The sequence below is a fragment of the Argiope bruennichi genome, chromosome X2 (genome assembly GCF_947563725.1).
Source record: "Argiope bruennichi chromosome X2, qqArgBrue1.1, whole genome shotgun sequence".
NCBI lineage: Eukaryota > Metazoa > Arthropoda > Arachnida > Araneae > Araneidae > Argiope > Argiope bruennichi.
The window spans coordinates 128,349,792-128,371,665 of record NC_079163.1 but is presented as its reverse complement, the minus strand read 5'-3'; the positions used below and the strand labels follow the sequence as shown (position 1 = coordinate 128,371,665).

The following is a 21,874-nucleotide window of genomic DNA, read 5'->3' as shown; positions in this document are numbered from 1 at the left end:
TTTTACTATTTGGTTTTAAAATATATTTGGCTTAGTTATTTTAAATTTTGTTAGTGCCCATTGCACTTATCAAAATGGGAATACAATTTATGAAATATATGGTGCATGATACATATTTTTAAGATAAAAGTAGTAAATGCATGCTTTGTGAAAGATGTAATATAGAAAGAATCAGTTTTTAAATGTTATGTTAATGACCATTGTTTTGTATTAAATAATTAATTACCTTTCATTGCTTGGGATTTGCTATTTATGTTGTTGATTGCTGAGCTAAAATTTAATATTTCATGGATATTTTATATCTTAGTTAAAAATAATTAACATTTAAAGGAACATAGCATCCAATTAAGTAGATTATAGACAAGAATAATTCTATGATTTTGTTATTCTGTATTGAATATAATTTTGGAAAGCATCTGCATCATGAAAAATAGTAGTAATATTTTTTTCTTTGTATCAAAATTCAAAATCTTTTGTTTTATTTGAATTTTTTTTTTCATGTAGTGTGATACTTGTTTGAAATAGAACTGAATGAGCTATTATTTGAAATTAAGGTCTTTATTTTTGATTTTGTTTTTCAGAATATGCATGAATTGTCTTGTCTTTTACCCATAATGAGTAAGTTTCTTTTTATAAGTTTCCTTAAATTCGTAGCTTATATTTTGTTATAAAAGCATGTGTGTTTTTTTTAAAATAAAATGTTGACTTTTCTTAAAAGGACATAAAATTAAAAAAAAAAAATTAAAATTACCATGAGAAAAAAAAAATCTTAAAATCCCTGTAAGAAAGTTTGATAATGTTTTCTTTATTCCTGTAGTATATTTAAGAAAATAGATTTATCTTTTTTTTTTAAATTAAAATCATTTGCTCTACACTATCAATTCTTATTCTGATTAAAACAGTTTTATGTGTATGAATACTACTTCAAACTAATTAATTTTAAAAATAAAAGCTTTTTATATTTTTGTTGGAAATTTTCACTAACTCAGTCTGTTAGTAAATTCCTGTTCTCCTTAAATGTAAGTTAATATTTGGTACACTTTTTTGTGAAACTAGTTGCATTGTGGACTCAATTTATAGTTTGATACTTCTATGCTCAATTCTTAGTACACTAAATGCAAAGAATAGTTTGACGATTTTACAGTATTTGTGATGTTCACAATGATATTCATTACATGGAACCAATGCAATTATCTGAAGCTATTTTCTAATTTTTTTAGATTCATTGCATTTTTTTTTTTTTTTTTGTATTTCTTGTACCTTATTTCAGATCTTTTATGTGTCCAAAATTTTTTCTGTAATATTTTATCACTTCTACATTTTATTTTTGTTATTATGCTTGTGCTTAATTTTACCCCTATCTAGTTGGAAGAACAATTTTCTGAAATATTAAAAATTCAAATTTGTACCAGAGCACCTTTTGCAACAAATATTGGCGATCACACTACAGGGTGATTAATAAAGAAGTATACACTTTCTAGGTGCCTTAAAACAGTAACAGTCGAAGAAACGAACAAACCTAGCGAATCGTAAGATAGAAGTACTCTTAAAGTTTGTGCTTCGTCCTTGACAGAAGTCACATAGGCAGAAGCATGTGTGGCATGTGACTAGTCAGCCGAAGTGGCGGTGTCGCAGTGGAGAAAGCTTTTTGCGGAATCCGCAACTGTTATGAAATGGTATTTTCGATCACAATTCAGAAAAGAAGTTCCAATTAGAAAATCTATCTTTCGATGGCATGAAAAATTGAAAAAAAAAAAGGTATATAAGTCCTAGACGATTGACTGTATCACAGGAAGTCGTCATTCAACGAAGCTAGGAAAAATCAGCGCAGAAGGTGAGTTGTGATGTGTAGATTTCTCAGACACTATAGCTTCTGAGACAGTGCAGGAAAGATGGTCTAGAAAGATCACCATAAATCACGCTCCTAATGGACTTCGCGCCATAATATCTAGCATCTTTTTGTCGCCAAGTCTGGTGGTCATTAGTCCATTCATGCAGTTATCTATCTCTAAACTGTCTTCCTTATGAAAAAAGTAACTATATTGGGAAGCAACATTACAAATTCGTAACATTCGTGTGAATATATTTAATGATCTAAATTGAATTTTCAAGTAAGTAAGATGGATAATGATGCTGTTTACAATTTTCATTAAAATATTGACTGCAATAATCAAATATGATTTGTATTACATTTGTTCCATGTGTCGAGTGAATCATTAGCACTGACATTTTTATTTTGGTCGGTGTAATTGACTCGTGATTCGTATCTAAATGTAGTGATTATGGTAGTATGTGGTTACTCAAACAAACGTATATAGTTAGTGCTAATGCTTGCAACAAAATAAATTAATGTAATAGCGGTGGATGTACAAAAACATAAAATATGACAGCTTTGGTAATTTTAGTAAATTATAATAAAATTATACTTGGGATCATCTAATTTTAACTTTACATTAGCCAACGTGTAAAAAAAAAAAAAAAAAAAAAAAACACCCTGGAAAATCCTTTTTTTAAAAATTAGTCTATACATATAATAAAGTTCAGTGTGTGTGTGTGTGTGTGTGTTGGCGCTCTACAGGCTAGACCGTTTGACCTACAGCTACCAAATTTGGTACATGTATACATTGAAGGTCGGAAATGTGCACCTCGGAGCCCTTTTTCGATTTTTTAATTAGAATTTTAATTAATTAAAAACTAAGCAAAATTTGGGCGTTTTTCCGTTATAACTTCCTAAAATATTCTGCACAAAATTGATTTTTACATCATGTTGAAGATAAAAAAAATCTTTTCAATGATACTTACATTTTAACTAACTAATTAAATTTATATTTTTAATGCATTTAAAAAAATCTATATTACTATTATAAATGTGAAAGCTTGGATGGATGTTTGTTACTCAATCACGCCAGAACGGCAGAACGGAATTGGATGAAATTTGGCACAGAGATAGATTATAGTCTGGAATAGGACATATGTTACTATTTATCCCGGTTAATTGAGTGGTTAATTTTTTATTAATTAAAAACTAATTGTCTTGCCAAAAAATCTTTTCATTTCCTCACCGCCGAATAAGTAAGGCTTCAGTTTTTTTCTCACGCTAACGAGGTAAGGCTTAACATGTTTTCGACCGATTATTTCAAATGATTCTGTAAATTTTCTTAGTGTTTGATGCATTTAAAATAATTTTATTTTAATATTGTTAATTAATCGATCTGTTCATGATGAATCTGAGAAAATTTTATTAAAAAATTCTTAAGATATTATATAAATTAAGAAAGATATTCCTTAGTGCCCATAAGGTTTAAATGCTCAGAGACTCTGTTTTCAGTATTCATATTTAAAAAAAAATGCTTTGTTTCATTAAAAAATGTTCTTATAATATTTGCAATTTAATCATTTCCACTTTAATTTAAAGCATGGATTCTACGAGAGCTAACAGAAAATCAAAGAGATATATATTACGTTATGGCTGAAGGCCTTTATAATATTGAGTGAATTATATGACTATCAAAATTTGAAGCTTTAAAATATTTTGATGAAGAATCTATTAAAATAGGAGTTACATAATTTAATTATTAAAATTTTAACTAGCATTAAGATTGGCTAACCGGCTGGTCGCCAAAGGCGGCTAGTTTATAATAAGTGTATTTTATAACTAAATTAAATTTTGAAGAAAGTAAGATGCATAAGGATGCTATGTACAATTTTATAAAAAGATTGATTAATGATAAATATGACTTTGTTTTAATGCATGAAGTATGAATTAAAAAAAAAAATGAAACCTGTATTTTCGTTGTTCAATGAAAAAAAAAAAAGAATTAACGATGAATTTGGAGTGTATATATGCAAAATATTTAGTTAAAGCTTTCGTTTTTGTTTTTTTCTTATATTTGATAAATGCTGCAGCTTGCAGAAAGTAATCATTTAAAAACACTAAGAAATGAAGGTATATTTGTGTCCATTTCCAAAACTGACTTAATTTATATGTGATTTGGGAAAAATATTTCTTGCAAGTTTCGTACATCTTACTTCATCCAATTTTTTTAAAGTTTGTTTCCTTTTCCCAAAAGTATCTTTGCATTAAAAATTTTTTTTTTTATTCCAAGATAATTGATAATCGAAAGATGATTTTCTTTTTTAATGGTAACTAAGGGAATACCTTTCTAATTTAGATGAAGTATACAGTTGAAACGAATATAGTTGGTTGGTTAGGTTTAATGGTGTATCAATCAGATTTTATTGTGCTGCTCAAAATTTCCGAATACTGAGAAATATCATTTCTAAAGTATTAGTTGTCACATTTCATTGACTTTATGATTCATATTTATATGAAAGATTCTGACTAAATGTATAAATTTTCATTAAAAGCTGTGTTCACCAGCTTATTTATTTGAAGCTGAATTTGGAAAACAATGTTTCATATTAGTGAAAAGAAAAAAAAGCAGTTTCAATTGGTCCAGAGACCTAGGACACTAGAGGCAGAAGGCTGACTTAGCCCCAAGTGCCTGCTTGCAAAATGGAATAGTCTGTACAGATCAACAGTTTCCTCGAAAAAGAAAGGATCAACGATAAATGCTGCCGTAAATCCGCACCACACAGTGACCTTTTCAGAATGAAATGAAATGAAGAGGCGTTGATTGCATTTTGAATTCTCTCTTGCCCATGTTCAGCAATTTTGAGTATTGATGTTCAGCAATTTTGAGTATAGTTATCTATTCTTAAATCCATTAATGTCAAGAATTTCTTCAACACAATTGCCGCCTTTGTTATAGAAAGCTTCACAAGCAGAGTCCGAGCTCTCAGTGATGATCATGATTACCTTCACAGATGCAGAATAACAGGAACTGAATGTTTCCCGCTTTTTATCACAAGTGTAATGTGCTGTGCACATGTCACTTCTTTTAATTAGCAATTTTAATCTTAAAATTAACTACCATTTAAAACGACCGTTTTTAGCATCTTATGACGAATACTGCGCTATCTATCAGTCATCTTTTTTCTTTTGCAAAACAAATTCCCATTGCTTCACATATACTCGGATGAAATATGTCATTCTGACCAGTGGTTCTTTTCTCACAGCCGTTTGAAAGTACAACTGTATTATCAACCTGTACATTTAAGTGGATTTCGTATAACATATAACTTCAAATTGTGCAAGTGTCAATCTCCTTCAAATTCAATATGTATTCCAAGATATACGGATGAATTTATTTGTACGGAAGCATTCTTTTGATAGCATAAATCAACTACATTGTGAAAATTTCGGATGCTTAATTTTCTTGAATTTGTGTTAATGTTTGTAGTAGCTGCTTGACATACTTGGTTTGGCATAAATTGAAACTATTTGCATTGTCTAACTATTTCGAATTCCTTTTCTCTCTGAAGAATTCACGAGTGGAAAAATAAAATTATTTCATAAAACTAGCCGCCTTTGGCGACCAGCCGGTTCGCCAATCGTAATGTTCGTTAAAATTTTAATAATTAAATATTTTATGCAATTTCTACTTTAATAGCTTCTTCATCAAAATATTTTAAAACTTCAAATTTTGATTGTCATATTATTCATTCATAATATTATAAAGGCCTTCAGTCATAACGTAATATGTATCTCTCTCATTTTCTGTTAGCACCCGTAGAATTTATTCTTTAAATTAAAGTGGATAGAATTAATCTTCAATTAATATAATAATATTTTTTACTGAGACAAAGTATTTTTTTTCTGATTACTGAAAATAGAGTCACTCAGCCTTTAAACTTTATGGGCACTAAAGAATATCTTTTTTAATTTATGTAATATCTCAAGAGTTTGTCAACAAAGTTTTCTTAGATTCATTATGAGCAGATCGATTAATTAACAATGTTTAAATTTAAATGCATCAAACACTAAGAAAATAAAACGAATCGTTTAAAATAAGCGGTTGAAAACAGGTTTTAAAAAAACTACTTAATAAACGATGTACTTAAAACTATAAGCATATACAAAAAATATATAACTAATATAAATACAATTTACTTACAAAAGCATACAACTAACCCAAAAATAATTTAAATCATCCATTGATAACGGCTGTCATGGCAACAATCAGAACAGAATGCGCATGCGTGAATTTTCTTCGCCAGTTACGTAACGCAAATACGTGATTTTTTCTACGCCAGTTGGGGTAACGCTATGCGGATTAGAAATTTTTAATTTCCTTTATTCTGTTTTATTTTAATTCAAAAGTACTTCATAATGAATCTGAAAGATCGATTAATTAACAATGTTTAATTTTAAATGCATCAAACATTAAGAAAATAAACAGAATCGATTGAAATAATCGGCCGAAAAATTTTAACCCTAGCCTCATTACTGTTGGGAGAAAAAAAAAAAAAAACTGAAGACTTTCTCATTTGGCGGTGGGGGAAATGGAAGATTTTTTTGGCGGAAAAGTTAGTTTTTAATTAATAATTAAAATTCTAACTAAAAATTCGAAAAAAGGAACCCCAGGTGCACATTCCCAACCTCCAAGGTATACATCTACCAAATTTGGTAGCTGTAGGTCAAACGGTCTGGCCTGTAGAGCGCCAACACATACACACACACACACACACACACTGAGCTTTATTATAAGTATAAATTGATATTCAAATAACATGATTTGCTGAAAAATCTCTTAAATCGGTCAAATTTTCGAATTTTTGTTGGTTAAGTATATAATTTAATATACTTAAATATATTTAATATTTTAGTATATGAAGGATATTATTTTATTCAATTAATATATTTAAGGAATGATATATTCATCTGTGTAATTTAAATTTAGATGTAAGTGAATACTTGGCTCTTTTAAGTTTGAATATGAGACAGTTTGGACTTTCTTCAAATACATGATTAGTTATGAATTCTGAAAACGACATTTCAAAAATGTTGCTTGAAATGATTATCTTGGGTATATAAACTTTTTAACAAAGATTCTTGTTTGTAGAGGACCCTGAAATTAAATATATAATATAATATAAAGTTATAGGTATATGGATTTCATATATTTATACTATGTCTATTATAATACATACACTTGTATTAGTTATATGTTGCATTTTAAAATGGTGGACAATAATTACTATATACAGAATGACCTGAATGAAATATCTATTCTTCTTTCTATACTTATTTTTATCTGTGTTTTTCCCATTAAAGTTTTTTTTTTTCTTTACAAATTCTTATACTTTTTAATATTTTTCTCATCAACGATGTCCGTAATGAAATTGTATTTAATCACTTTCAATATGCTAAATGGTATGGAAATTCTCTTTAGGAGGAAGACCCACAGTGGTATTTCCTTTACTTAGGATTCTCTCTTGATGGAATTGTTGTTACTAAAGAGGGTGAGGTTGTTGTCATTGACTTGGACAATTTGGCGATTCTTGATAAAGCAACTTTTGTACCAGGTAATAAATATTTAAACTCCCTGTTTTTTTTTATCAGTCTAAAAGGTATAATTGATTTAAAAATAAATATATATTGCGAAAGGAACATGGCATTTTTATACTCTGATACGTTTTTTTGTTAAAATTGTTGTAGGTTTTAAAGACATTTTATCATGTGGCTAAGAGGTATAACTGTGTTTAACCTGATATTCCTCACTGATATTCCTCTTCTCACTGATATTCCTCTTTGTTTATTTGATCTCAAAGAAAAATAATGATACTAAATGCACAAGAATTATATGAATTGAATATTTTCTATTTATTCCAGAAAAAGTTTATGTTGTGTTTTTCATGAGTCAAAGCAGCTTGCAATGTTAATGTGATGCAACATATTTTCAGACAATTTTCATTTTTCTTATGGCATAATTTGTGTTTTTGATTTTATTAGTTTGATTTTATATTTCAGACAAGCGCAGGAGTGCTACTAAGACTGAGCTATGCAATGAAGTTTGTTTTCAAAGAATTACTTTAGATTTATTTTACTCATCAAAGAATTCTTCAGCTTGTACTCAGGTTTCAGAGTATGGCCAATTAATGTATGCCATCGTTTGTAAACAAGTTTTATCAGACATTGGAGAACATAGAGCAGAGGGGTTTTTTAATTTTGATGGTCATCGTATTCACAAAAAGCAAGAAAATCTTGGTATGATTTTTTAAAAATTACTTACTGTTTATAAATAGTATTATGACATATTTATTTATTTTCAGGAAAATGCACATTATAGAGAAAAATTTCGTTAGTTTAAAACACAAAAACAACGAATAAAACTTGTTGACAATAAAAAATTCCAAAAACTATTTTTTTTTAATGTGCATACAGTTAATTTTAAAAATTTCAAACATATTCAGTCAATTTAAAAAGCGATATGTATTAGGAATATTCTAGAATTATCGATAGAGCCATAATTGAAACCGTTATGGGGAGGCTCATTTTCCTGTTAAAAAAAAAGCTTTAAATGACGAACAGTTTTATTTTCTGTTGTTTGAGTCAAAAAATGAAAAAATTATGAACACTTAATATTATTTATACAGTCTCCTAATCCTAGTAATCATATTTAATGAAATATTCTTAGGGCACTAACATTTTAAGCAAAGGAAAATTCCATTCTACTGCGACAAAGAGAGAGAGAAAAAAAAACTGATTTATGAAGTTTTGAATTTTATTATGCAATCGAACCTCGCATAACGAGTACCTTTGATAACGCAAAAAAAAACAAAAAAAAACAACCATGAATGCGATTTTTTGTAAAATTAGTGATGAGCAGCCTTCTTAACATCATGTAGAAATGTAGAATACTGCCTATACTATCAGTCTTTGTTTATCATTTGTTCATTGGTCTCATTTTTTCTCATTAAAAGAAGAACTTTAAAATATATAATTAATTAAGGCACCAAAAAAGCGAAGTCTCTTTAATAACCGGCTTGATTTCATATTGAGATATGGCAGAAAAATATTTCAATAACATGCGATCACAAATTCAAGCTTAGCCAGGAGCTGCATTTTAATCTTTCTTTTGTCGGTTTCTCGTTTAATTATCCAGAACGCACACTTGAAAAAACATTGTAATTAATTATGAAGATTTTGTCAGGAGATTAAGAGATAAGCATTAACCTACTAATGAAAAAACAGAGTGAACTGAAAGCATGGGAAACCGCTGAATCTTATGTTGATGTCATTGTCACCTTAATAAGACAGTAGTTCTGCATGTTATAAATTTGTTTAACGGTTATACCGCTTCTTATTTAAATCAAAATTTGAAGCGCAGGCTGAAACAAATGTCTAGACAAATTTCTTGCAAAAAATGTATTATAAATAATAAATTACGCCATTATAAATTTGTTTGAGTATTATTTTTAGGAATGGAGCTCATTATTCTATTTTACACTTTTTTTGTATGGAAGAAACATTGTTTCGCGTATCAAGTGTTTCGCATTACGAGTACAATTCAGGAATGCATTATGTTCATTAAGCAAGGTTCAAGTGCATAAGACCCTCCAATGGGAATTTCCTGAAATCGCCTTCTCTTAATTGTTGGATCTTCTAGGCGATCATTGAAATGATCTATAACCGTGTAAAATAGTGATATTCAAACCTTCATAATTCGGCGAGTTTTAAACACAGAAAAGTATTTTACTAAATATAACTAATAGAATCGTAGAACTATATTAAAATTTTGGCTTTGTAAATTTTTTCAGTACATATGACTCAAACAGCATAAAATATAATATCTTAATAAATTAATATTAATTAAATTAAATAATTTAATATTAATTAAAATATAATATTTTATGTTATTTAGAGCATTTTTCTGATTGGAAATCTATGTTTATGTTTAATTGTTTAGAAATAAGCTATTAGGACGTGACTAGAGTGACACCCTGTATACTATATAGTAAAATTAATAGAGGGCTTTCAATTATTTCTATAATCAAGCTTTTTAAATTTATTGAAAAAAATAAACAACCTTTATAAATAAACTTTGCAAGGAGAAAATTGTACCGTTTTATTTGTGACATTTGTAACAATTCATACACTTCCTCACACAACAAATAAATGTTATTTAATTTATCTGAATACCTTATTTATATGCATCTTAATAGTAAGGATGATAACTACCTGTAAGATAAATATAAGTAAGTTAATAATAACTAAATATACGACAAATATATACTATATGTAAGTTAATAGTAACTAAATGCAAGATAAATATAGCATTTTGTTTCTTCTTTTTTAATCATCAGAAATATTTCAGATTTCTTTGTGTTTCCATTAAATATTTTTTAAGGGAAAAAAAAACAACAACAAGAAATCTGATGTTTTATTGGTCTGTATCTTCAGTCGTAAAGCATCAGGAATTATTGCAGAGCATCGAAAGGGCTCAATGTCTATATGCACTAATAATCAGAAGTATTAGTACAATTTCATATTTCTTCAAAACGAGCTGCACTTGGACTTATTTTGCTGTGAAAATTCGGTCACAGGCAGAATTTAGAGAACCAGTAAGAAATTGAAAAAAATAAATAAAAAAAATAAATAAAAATAAAAAATGAAGGAAAGATTTAAGTATCCTGTTTCATAGAAAGCTAACATTGATTTCTTCATATGCCAGCAATTTTATTTGCGCAGTACTTACAAGCATTTTTTGTAAAAAATAACACGTATATTCAGAAAAAAAAAAAAAAAAATTAAATATGTCGAATTTTTTCGCTTGTTTCTTCCTTATAAAATCAAAGTTTATAATCAAATTATATAAAATACACAGCATATGTGAAAAAGTGTTAGTAAAGCATCGTATAACAATTAAAAAGAAATACTTTGAATACGCGAGGAAATATGAGTAATTGTAGTGAATAATTTTTAGCTGCCAATATGAAGATATAACAATTTTTTTTTTTTTTTTTCAGAATTTCAAACCCATAAATATAAAGCAGTTTCTATAAAAAATGACTTAGTTAATGAACACGAAATTTTTTTGTATCTTTTTAATCAATCGTTTACATAAAATTGTTTATTTAACAGGGAAAAATATACATATTTTGGAGTTTTTTTTAATTAATTTGGAATAGCGATTTACATGCGCTTGTGAAATTGTCTAATCTCATTTAGATAGATTGAAAAAAACTGTTTCTTCAGATTCTATTTATTTAATTGTGTTTAAATGCAAAAAAAAATTCAACGTCTTAGATTGAATTTAATAATTTTTGCTTAAAGACAGGTAACAGCAATTTTTACTTTCTTGTTACAGTGTTTTTGTCAAAAAATTTGATCTCGAGATATTTATGAATCTGCACATTTCACTGTTTTTTCTGAGCAATAAAAAAGCCTTTGAACATGATAACTCAGAAACGCATAAGATAAATGGTAATTTAGTAGTTAAATCAAAATTATGCATACTCAGCAAATTTTAAACGAAATTTTCTTAAAGATTTTTTTTTATGTATAGGGACAATGATCAATTCAGTTATTATGAAATTCGGCATATGATTTTATTAATAGAATTCTAGATCCGTATTAAATTTTGGGCCATGTTTGTCGAAGGATTGACTGTTTTTCAATTTATTTATTAGTTCATATATGAATATGATAACTCATAATTGCAAAAAGCTGGAAGACTGAATTTTGGTATATGGTCTTTACTCTAAAATTATATTTTTTTCTAATATTTGATCATACCCATCAATTGGATAAACTGTACGAATGTTTGACTATGGAAAATCCAAAATACAATAAGCATGATAAATTTTGATATGTGGCTTTTACATCAAAATCGGAATATCGGATCCAATAAAACGATGGGAAGAGGTCTAATACATACTCGATTCTCTTTACTTTATAAGATTAAATACATAATGTATCGAATTGTATAAGTATTCGAGAGAGTCGAACGGAAAACACTTCCATTGGTTTGGACACATAATGTATTAATGTACTACTGGATATTGAATTGAGATCCCACTGGATTTGATATGTAATAATTTTAATCCTTTTTTATAAACATTTGTTGTATTTTAAATTCCTAAGGATAAGCAAAATTTTAACGAAGTTTTGTGATAATTAATTAAACGGTTTTTTTTAATTAAGAAAAAGAATTTTAATCCTTAGCAATGTTGAGTATATCAGTTAGGGGTGCCAGATTTGCGCATAAGCTATAAATTGGTCGTCCACTATCTTGGGAACTCACTAGAAAATTTACTAACTGAACAATCTTCATATATATTAAATGCATTATTTAAATAGATTTATAAAGGACCCGTTTATCTTAAATGGCTTAGGGCTGCAAGTCTCAATTAGATATAGTAAGATAGTAAGTATCTGAACATCGCAATTAAGTAAGTATGCAGAACTTGGCGGAAATCCATTTTCTGGATAAACTACGCTGAAGCCAACTAAGATGCATAAAAACTTGCCTTAAAAATGTATTTTCATCTATACATATATAAAATGAAGTCTCTTGAAAGCGTCTGTTTGTTTGAACCACAAAAATTCGAGAAATAGTTAACGGATATTGGAGATATTTATACCATTTTGTAGAGCATTTATTGGGAAAGGTTTTAGTACATTAAAGCCATATCAATATATATATATAGTATAAAATGAAGTCTCTGAAAACGTTAAAACCAATATGCGAGTTCTTTTGTCTTCAGAAGATAATGCCCTTTTTGCAGATTTATTGCTTAAAGTTGAGAATGGTGAACTGTTGATGACTGATGGGAAAATAACCATTACTGATGATTTCTGTGTTTCTGTTAAAAGTCTTCTGGAATTAATTGTTAAGGTTTATCCCGTTATCAATCAGCTGCGCAATAAGTCTTTGACCTGGTTTAAAGAAAGGTCATTTGTAGGTGATAAAATTGCCCATGTCCATAAAGTCAACAACTTGGTATTATCTTTACTCATTACCCCGGATCAAGTTTATTATTCAGTGGACACAGTTGTGGATAGTGAAGAAGCCGTTCATTATCCAATTTAATTTTTTAATTCTCTTAATACATCTGGTCTTCCTCCACACACACTAATTTTAAAAGTTGGTACTCCTATTATACTACGTAATTTAAGCCTTCCAAAACTGTGTAATGGCACTCGATTAGAAATAAAAAGTTTGAAAAATTCTTTATTGAGGCAGTACTTTTAACTGGCTGTATACCAATTTAACCGCCAATATAGTTTACAAAGAAATTTTATGAAGTAAGCTGAATTTTATTTTCATATCAAATTATACAGAGTAGATAATCAAGTTTGGAACAGAGGGTATAATGACTTATTTGTATATTTTTAAATTTTAAAACAGCTTTTCTATTATATATGTTTAGTGGATTGTTTTGTCTACGGACATATCATATTTTTACCTTTTTAACAGTCTAAATATTTCTGAATGTGTGCTATAAAATTTTTTGTAGCTATTTTTGATAATTTCTAAATATATTTTTATGTTTGTTTGATGTTGCGTAACATGCCCATGTCATATCGAGTGGAGGCTAGACTTAAGTTTAAAGCTAATTTTTTCCACATAGATGCTATACCACGGGCAACGCCGTGCGGGTACTGCTAGTGTAAGATAATTTGAAAACTATGTTTTAAACCAAATACCAGAGAGGTTTTAAACCGAATTGCAGAAACAGAGAGATGATTAAAATATCTTTAAGATATGCTGAATTTTCTTGATAAAACTTGAACTCTTTTTAACAAAGGAAAATGTTAAATATTGGTCTCCGTCTAGTTAAAGATTACAAACGATTGACTTAAAATGTTTAAGAATCGACGAATCAAGAAATAAGCATTTATCCAATATATATCTTATTGATAAACTTTCCACTGCCCATTTACAGCAAATACACTGGTGGCTAAAAAATTTGTTTTTCCGAGATTACCGAATATGTAACCGTGTTTGAATAACATCGTATTGACAGTTTAGAGTGGAAGATTATGGTTCGATCGAAGGTCCCATAGTGTGTTTTCAGTTTCTAGGTTTCATTGGTTATGGCGAAGCTATTTAGGGAACGCAGGACCACACATCAACATGAGGGATCGGTCGTCTAATTTGGCTGCAATATTTGCTGTCTCAAACCGTTGAATGCTTATATGGGAAGGAATCTAACAGAATGGATTTCGAAAAAAACATTTTGGAATAAATTATTATGCACATTCTAAGTGCGTCATGGAGAATCTGGTTTATAGTAATATAAATGAGTAATGACTTCAAAATAGAGATGTGCTGCTAAAGATAATTGTCTAGGACTTATTGTTTGAGCAACTCTGTCCAGGAGGGCCATTTCCCTAAAGCTTTTTTGTATTCTTACACAATGCTGCAAGTTTTGTGTTTAACTTCATAGTATAGTCAAGAAAACTGAAAATGAAATTTGGACCCTTTCTCATCGACCTACTGGTTTCAGAATTTATTATTTTGACATCAATACCACATATAAAAAATAATTTATCTTGCTAATTTGTGTATTTGAGTTATTTTTTCACGTACACAAAGACAGTCTATCAATTGATGGGTATGGCTCAAAATTAGAAAGAGATTTAAAATTTTAAAGATCGTATTCTAAAATTCACCCATCTATTATTTTGCTATTAAGAATTATCGCTTTTAGGTATAAACAAATAGACAGAATCATTTGACAGATTTGGTCCAAAATTTGATATAGACCTAGAATTATTGTTAAAAATCTGCAACCACATGTCGAATTTCATCTATTTATCTAGCTTATTATGTTATTGACTTAACGTACTCACATGCATAGACGGACAAATTTCGGTCAAAATTTGCCGAACGTCTACAATTTTAGTGTAAAGACAGTATACAAAGTTTAACTCGTTTATCTTGCGGCGTTTTTGAGATATAGAATCTTTTAAGAATCTGGAGGGTCAATGAAATATGCAGGTTTAAAAATATCTCGGTCGACGAGTACACTTTCTATTTGTAAAATGAGAATTTTTATTAAACAAAGGATCTGAAATTCAGTGCAAAATGTAGAATGTTTTGCATTTTAACAGAATTAAATAAGCAGCATTTTATATTTTTTCAATCCAGTTAAGTTAATAAGGCCTATACTTAAATGAGTATAGCGGCAAATCAATTTTATAAATACGCATGAATCGTTCCCAAGTACCAACAAAGAAAACTTCTCCAAAATAGTTTATTTTCCCTCGTTCTATAAAATAATGTAACATTTTTTGGGAACAATTGACTATTCTCAGAAAATAAAGAAACATTTTAAACGCAACACATTCTAAATTGGAAATACTTACTTCATGTGAATATTATAAAGCGATGTAACTAAAATCAAGATAAGTAAGAGGAACGGGAGAAAATCTAACTTGAGACTGTTCTTTTAAGACTAGCACTTATCGATGTTTGTACTTTGCTAAGGAGTTATACGCTGAAAGATGAGCGGTAATTCCGCGTTAACTCTATTGTTAAATATAAACATCGCCTCCTTTTATCCTTCCTCTCACTTCTTCTTTGACACTTCCTGCCGCATATGTAAAAGAGCGGAGGGTTTCCAAATCCGAGAATGATCAGTATCAATTTGTTAAATTTTCTTACTATGTCCTGGAGCAATTATGAGATGATCATTTTCTAATTTGTTTAACGGAGCTTCGCGATGCTAACTGAGATAACTGGTTTTTCCTTGCTGAAATTTTGACAACCCATGATTTTAATTTCTAAGTTTCACAATGCTTCGAAGGACGAAATATTTTTTTTCTTGTTTGAACTATGATTAAATAATGCGATTAACGAAAGATTTAATTTGTATTCGTTCATGATCATATATTATCAAAGAAAAAGTCGATAAATACTACTATATAAGCTTTAAAAAAAAAATAAAGGTTTTCAAATGATGTTGAGAGTGCTGCACCTCTGCAGACTCATTGGTCGAGTCGCCACTGTATAGTGCAATTATTTCAGTCATAAAATTTTATTTCCTCCAAATATAATTATTTTAATTAAAAAACATTATTTCCATCCTTTAACATTTCGTTTCAATAAGTACCTCTCAAATGGATTTTTTTTAATGATATACCCGGTCAAAACATATATAAATTTATATATTTCATCCAAAAAAATTTCTGTTTGAATCAGCAAGATTGAATCGATAATTATTATAAAAATTTGCAAAATAAATAATTATTTGTTAAAAGCAGGATTTCCATTTCGATTCAGGATATTACGTCTAAATTATAAAACATAAAATTTTTTTTTGCATTCATTCATCTGAGAAAATCATGGTTGCCACGGCACCGGGAGAATACAGGGAATTTAAAAATCATCTAAAAAACAGAGAAAATGCAAGGAAATTTGAACATTTCCATAAAAACCAGGAAAATACAGGAAATTTTAAGTTTCTCATTCCCTTTTTTTTTTTTTTTTGCATCTGAAAAATACCTCTGCAAGAATAAAAGATCGTTGCCACAGCATCAGAAACTAGACAATTGGGTAATCGCAGAAACTCGCCGCTTTTCTACTTGTTCCCCCTTTTTTCTGTTAGATTAGTGTCATTTCGATTTCAGCAACAGTTGTTTTTCCCCCCAAATTCCTGAAATGCAGCTAATGAGGATGCGCGAGACTGCTGTAACTGCGTGGAGAATGGAATAAATTCCTAAGACGGGAAGATAGAGTAATTTCTGCGGAAGCATTGCTGTAATATTTAGTCATTCACACTTGGGTTTATTGAATTGTTTGTTTATTATTTGAGAAATTGTGAGCTTATTCACAGTAGGTTAGAAATTTTTTAAACATTGAAATGCTCAAAATCCGTATTTAATATGGATTGTTCGGTTAAAAATATCAATTTTCACTTTGCTGAATCGGTTAGAGAAATTCCGCAAAATTCGCTAGCTTCCTACTGCCTTGCTTTGTAAGAAAATAATAAGTTTAAGCAATATGGGAAAACAGGCACATATTAGTAATGTCAAAAGAGGAAAACATACAAAATTGCGTACCAGTTCAAAAAAGCGAATAATTGACATTGGACTTTCTGTCTCAAAGGAATATAGGAGTAGATGATGTGTGAAAATAAGCCGATTTCGAACTTTTTACTTCAAGAGCGATCATTTAAAGTTGAACAGTTATGGGCATTAAGACTTGCTGCATCACACTCGTCCTGTAATGCATTCACTGATATATCGGGAATATTTTTACACATGTTCACAGATAGTGAAATAGCCGAAAAACGTACTTTAGGTTCTACAAAAATGTAGTACATTATTTGTTACGCATTAGCTCCGTTTTTACAACAATCTCTTAAGAAATCTTTTTTTAAGTTTTGTAATATGCTTTGATGAAGCTTTGAACCGCATTTTACAAAAATACCAAAATGGATCTTATCATAAGATATTGATATGAATCAACCAATAGTCTCCAGAAGACATTGGAATTCAATATTTTTAAGACATACCACTTCTCAAGAATTGTTTGAGAATTTTAAAGAAGTTATATCAAGTTTGGACAGTTACAGTTACTTTTACAAATTAATATGGTTAGATCAAATGTAGATTAAAATCTTTTTAAAATATGTCAAAGAAGAACTTCTGTGCGAAAATGACTGTAAAACTTTAGATCTAGGTACTTGTGAACTACACAAAATCCATCGATTATTTCCTTAATATAAATCTATTGAATGGGAAGCATATGTTATTCTAAGAACAATGTATAGAATATTTAAAGATGGTCCAGCTCGACGTGCTGATTTTCTGGAAGTTACTGGTTCTTCTGAATTTTTATTAAAGTTTTGTTTGGTAGAAAATGTCAGTGTTTGTGAAATTATTCTGAAGTTCGATAAGTAAGTAAAATGAACTACTATGTTTTTGATAACATAAAGAAATACATACATTTCAATAATAATAATAAACTTTTCATAGATCTGTCACGAGTTATAATATTATAAATGATTGTCAGGATAAATTGATTTTAAAATTAGCTTCTCGTATTTGCTAATATTCTTCAACCATTTTTTAAAACAATTCAGTCTTCTGAACCAATGGTGCTTTTCTTATATGAAAATCTTTTCATTTTTGTTAAATAGTAAATGAAAAGCATTGCTAAAAGAAGCATAATCGGAGAAGCAAAAACATTAGGCAGCTTATTTTTGATAGATTTTGATGATACTAAAAATGTGTAATTGAGAAAAAATACCGATATTGGAATAGTGTTACTTGATTTTTAGTAGAGTTACTGAAAAAAGACAATTGTTTTAAATTTATGAATAATGCTATAAAAAAATATTTGAATGCATGTCCAAAAAGGTTACGGTTTTAAAAGCTGCATCTTCTTTAAATCCACATTTCTTGAAGAGCAGTGAATTGTTATGTGAAAAACGAATGGCATCTTTTTTATTCAAAGCACAAATTTCTCTGGTAAGTTCAGAATGTGCTAAGATCCAATTTATGATTTTCCTAAAAAAAAAAAAAAAAAAAAAAAACTAAAAATTGTAGACAAAGAATAGCTTGATTCATTTCGTGAAAAAATTAATTTCTATTCTAATATTTTGAAGTCCAAAGAATTTCCTGATTTTTGGGAAGTGGTAAAAAGAATTATTGTGTTGTCACATGGCAATATGGTTATGGAAAATTAGTATCAACAAGAATATGCCTGTTGAAAATCTGAAAGAAGATTCTTTAATTAGTCTAAAATCGTATGTGATATAAACTTTTATGGATCTTCGGAGCTTTCAAAAGATTTGCTTCAGTATGTTAAATGAGCTCGTGCGAAGTATTATGAAGCTTTTGAAGAGCACAAAATAGTTCAGAGAAAAGAAAAGGAGTTCAATAAACGCAAAAGCAGCATTGCAGAAGAAAAATAAATTAAATTGATGACAAGAAAATCTGAAGAAGTTGCAAAAATTGTTGCCCAAATGTATGAATTGACAAAAATAAATCAATAAAAATAAAAAAGTATTCTTGCTTCATGATGTTTTGTGTGAAGTTATCATTAAGTGGTTTGTATCATACGATAGTAAAAATGTCATTTTGTGTTTTATTTCACCCGAGTCTTAATTTTGTGCGACTCAAAAATAAAAGGACATTAGAGGTGATTAAACGCTTAACTGTTTTGTCCGTATGCCTTACATGCATCGATTTATCGAATTTTGATAGTGGTAAGCAAAAAATAAACCATACATATTGATTATAATTCAATATTAAAATTACTTCGAATACATAGATAAATCAAGTATTCAATGGATTTCAGTTTGAATCAAAATAACAAAATATTCCCAAAATAGAAGGTGTCATCTTATTAGATAGTAAAGAAAAGAAAACAGTTAAGTGGTTAAAATAATAATATTAATATATAAATTTTGTCTCGCTAAATTTTTAGCAGTAAATAAGGATGAATTGTTTTTTTCTCTATGTAAATATAAACATTCTTGTAACATACTATTATATCGAGTAATGTTAAATTGTTACTCGAAACAATGTTACTGTTATTGTGCCTTTCTTTGCTTTTTCCACTCATTAAAACTATGGTTCCATTGTAACTAAGTGCTGTTCGCGCATTTCCTTTTATATTGCATATACGTACGAGTTAAATACAAGGAAAACGCAGGGCTTTTTTTTTTTTTTTTTTCAGATTTGAGTGACAACTCTGAAAATGATTTCAAACATACAGGGTGTCCCAAAAAATGTATACACACTTTAAATAATTGTAAATTTGGGGTTTATTATAATTCGAATAATTTTCAACTTGTAAAAGATTCTACAAATATCATTCTATTGTCTTGTTATCGCATGTTCTCAAACTGATGTTCGTTCTGCTCCAGACACTGCTGACAACGCGAAGCGATGGAATAGCACACATGATGGAACAATTCCCTTGGGATATTTGCACATTCATGTTCAATGGTTGCCCTCAATTGAACAACTGTTGCATGTTTATGGACGTCCTGAACAGTTCCATCAGCTTCAAACTTATCTCTAATTCGAGTGATGGTAACTCGTGTAGGTGGTTCTTTGTTAAACTCCCTCTTAAATTGTCTTTGCACTTCTACTGCATTTTCATACTTCCAATAGCATTTTAGAATAAATTTCCTTTCTTCAAATTCAAGTCTGTCTGCCATCACTCGGTTCAATGGGTTCAGTTTGTAAAGAAAGAAGAAATAACTTAGTTATCTGCTGCTAAAATGTGTATACATTTTTTTGGGACACCCTGTATTTAAACTATTATGAAAAATATAATTACGTATATTTGAGGATAAATTACATTGTTGAGTTTTAGTTGTTAGTTCCAATTCTTCGATTCATTGTTACTGCAGTTTTAATGTTTCATTTACAAATTATGCTGTTGAAACCCCATTCTTCAATAATAAAAAAAAAAAAAGTAAATTTAGTTTTATGCATAAATGTTAAGCGGAGTCCACATGCTAATACTTATCATAATTAGAATTGCGTATGATGATGAGTTAGAGGAATTAATATCGAAAAAGTCCCGATTTCTTCTGCATTTTGATTGGAACTGAAAGTTTGTTTTATTAAGGATTTTGATGCCATTTTTACTATTACTTATTAAATTGAATATTAGAAGCATTTTGTATTTTAATTTCAAATAATTTAAAATGAATAAGTGATTAAATCAGTCAAATGAAGTGCTTTGTTCGGCAAAAATTCCATATTCGATTAACTTGCTTCATTGGGTAATAGTTCTCAGGGCCGGCCCTAAGAAGAACGGAACCGGATTAAAAAATATTTAGTCAACATTCTTTTTAATGTTTTAAGAATATTTGTAATATGTTAAGATTTGGAATAAAGAATCAATAAAAAAAAAAAAAAAAAAAAAAAAGGGAGTGTTCTGTCCTCAATTTTTGATATTAAAACAAAATTTTATGCAAAACTAGAATTTATATGAAAAGAGCATCTAACAAATTCTGTTCATGTAAAGCGTTACTTTTTCAATTATTGTTTTCACATACCCACGAACAAATAGACTGATAGACAGTCATTCTTTGGTGAATTTGGCTCAAAATTTGATATAAATATACAATTATGATGGTAAAAGGATATGCTAATACAATATTTTTAGTTTTTCTTTTTTTTCATTTTTGAGTTATCATGCCAAAACGCAGAGGACGGATAGATGGATTTCTTTTAAAATTTAATTGATATCTGTAATTTAGATGCTCGGATCACAAACCAAATTTTATCCGAGAGTTTGAGTAAATGTGTTAGACCGACATAATTCCGAGAATGATTATTCGTTCTGACTGAGGAAGACCTAAAATGAGGAAATCCGTCGAACTGTCTCAAGGGTGAATTTGTTAAAGGATTCAGTATTTTTCTTTTGTATACAGCTACTTAAAAAAGTATTGGGACACTTGGTGTGAATAACTGCAAAGCTATTTATAAAACTATTTATCACATCAAAATTAAAACAAAGTGAATCAAGAAATATTTTATTATTTGGTGTACAGTTTGTAAGGAAAATTTAATTGGTATTTTAGAATAATAATTTGATATAACGTTTCAAATATAATTCAAAAGCAAATAGGAGTCAAAAAAGTATTGGGACACTTTTGAAATAAGAAACTCAACAAATATATAGCACATCAATAAAATTGAATTTACTACCACTTTTTTAAACTATAATTTTAAACTTAAAAATTTCAACAAATAAGATTACTTATAGAAAAACAAACAATATTTTTAGTTTGTTGAAAACAAACAAAGACCAGGGCTTCCAAGAACATTAATGAGCGTGAAGAAAGGTGGGTTATGAAACAAGCTCACTTTTATCCAAAAACTAGCGCAGTAAAATTGACTCTGGAATGTAAAGGAAGCTCGGAAAATCTATAAATCTTGAAACTGTCAGAAATATTTTAAGAAAACATAAATACCGTGGCAGAGTACCTCAAAGAAAGCTCTGCATCAGCGAAGCTAATCGACAAGCTAGGCTGGCATTTGCTAAAAGTA

General features: G+C 28.9%; 1 protein-coding gene across 3 annotated transcripts in view; it reads left to right on the top strand.

Annotated features, from left to right (window-relative positions):
• The window catches only part of LOC129960713 (uncharacterized), a 45,588-nt gene that overhangs the window by 22,281 nt on the left and 1,433 nt on the right, over nucleotides 1-21,874 (top strand). For 2 of the 3 annotated variants that reach the window (XM_056074283.1, XM_056074281.1), the window contains exons 5-7: nucleotides 582-618; nucleotides 7,330-7,428; nucleotides 7,874-8,110. In XM_056074283.1, the coding sequence (XP_055930258.1) occupies nucleotides 582-618; nucleotides 7,330-7,428; nucleotides 7,874-8,110 (373 nt within the window). Of the gene's footprint in view, nucleotides 1-581; nucleotides 619-7,295; nucleotides 7,429-7,873; nucleotides 8,111-21,874 lie in introns of all 3 variants that reach the window. The other variant, XM_056074282.1, reaches the window with a different exon arrangement.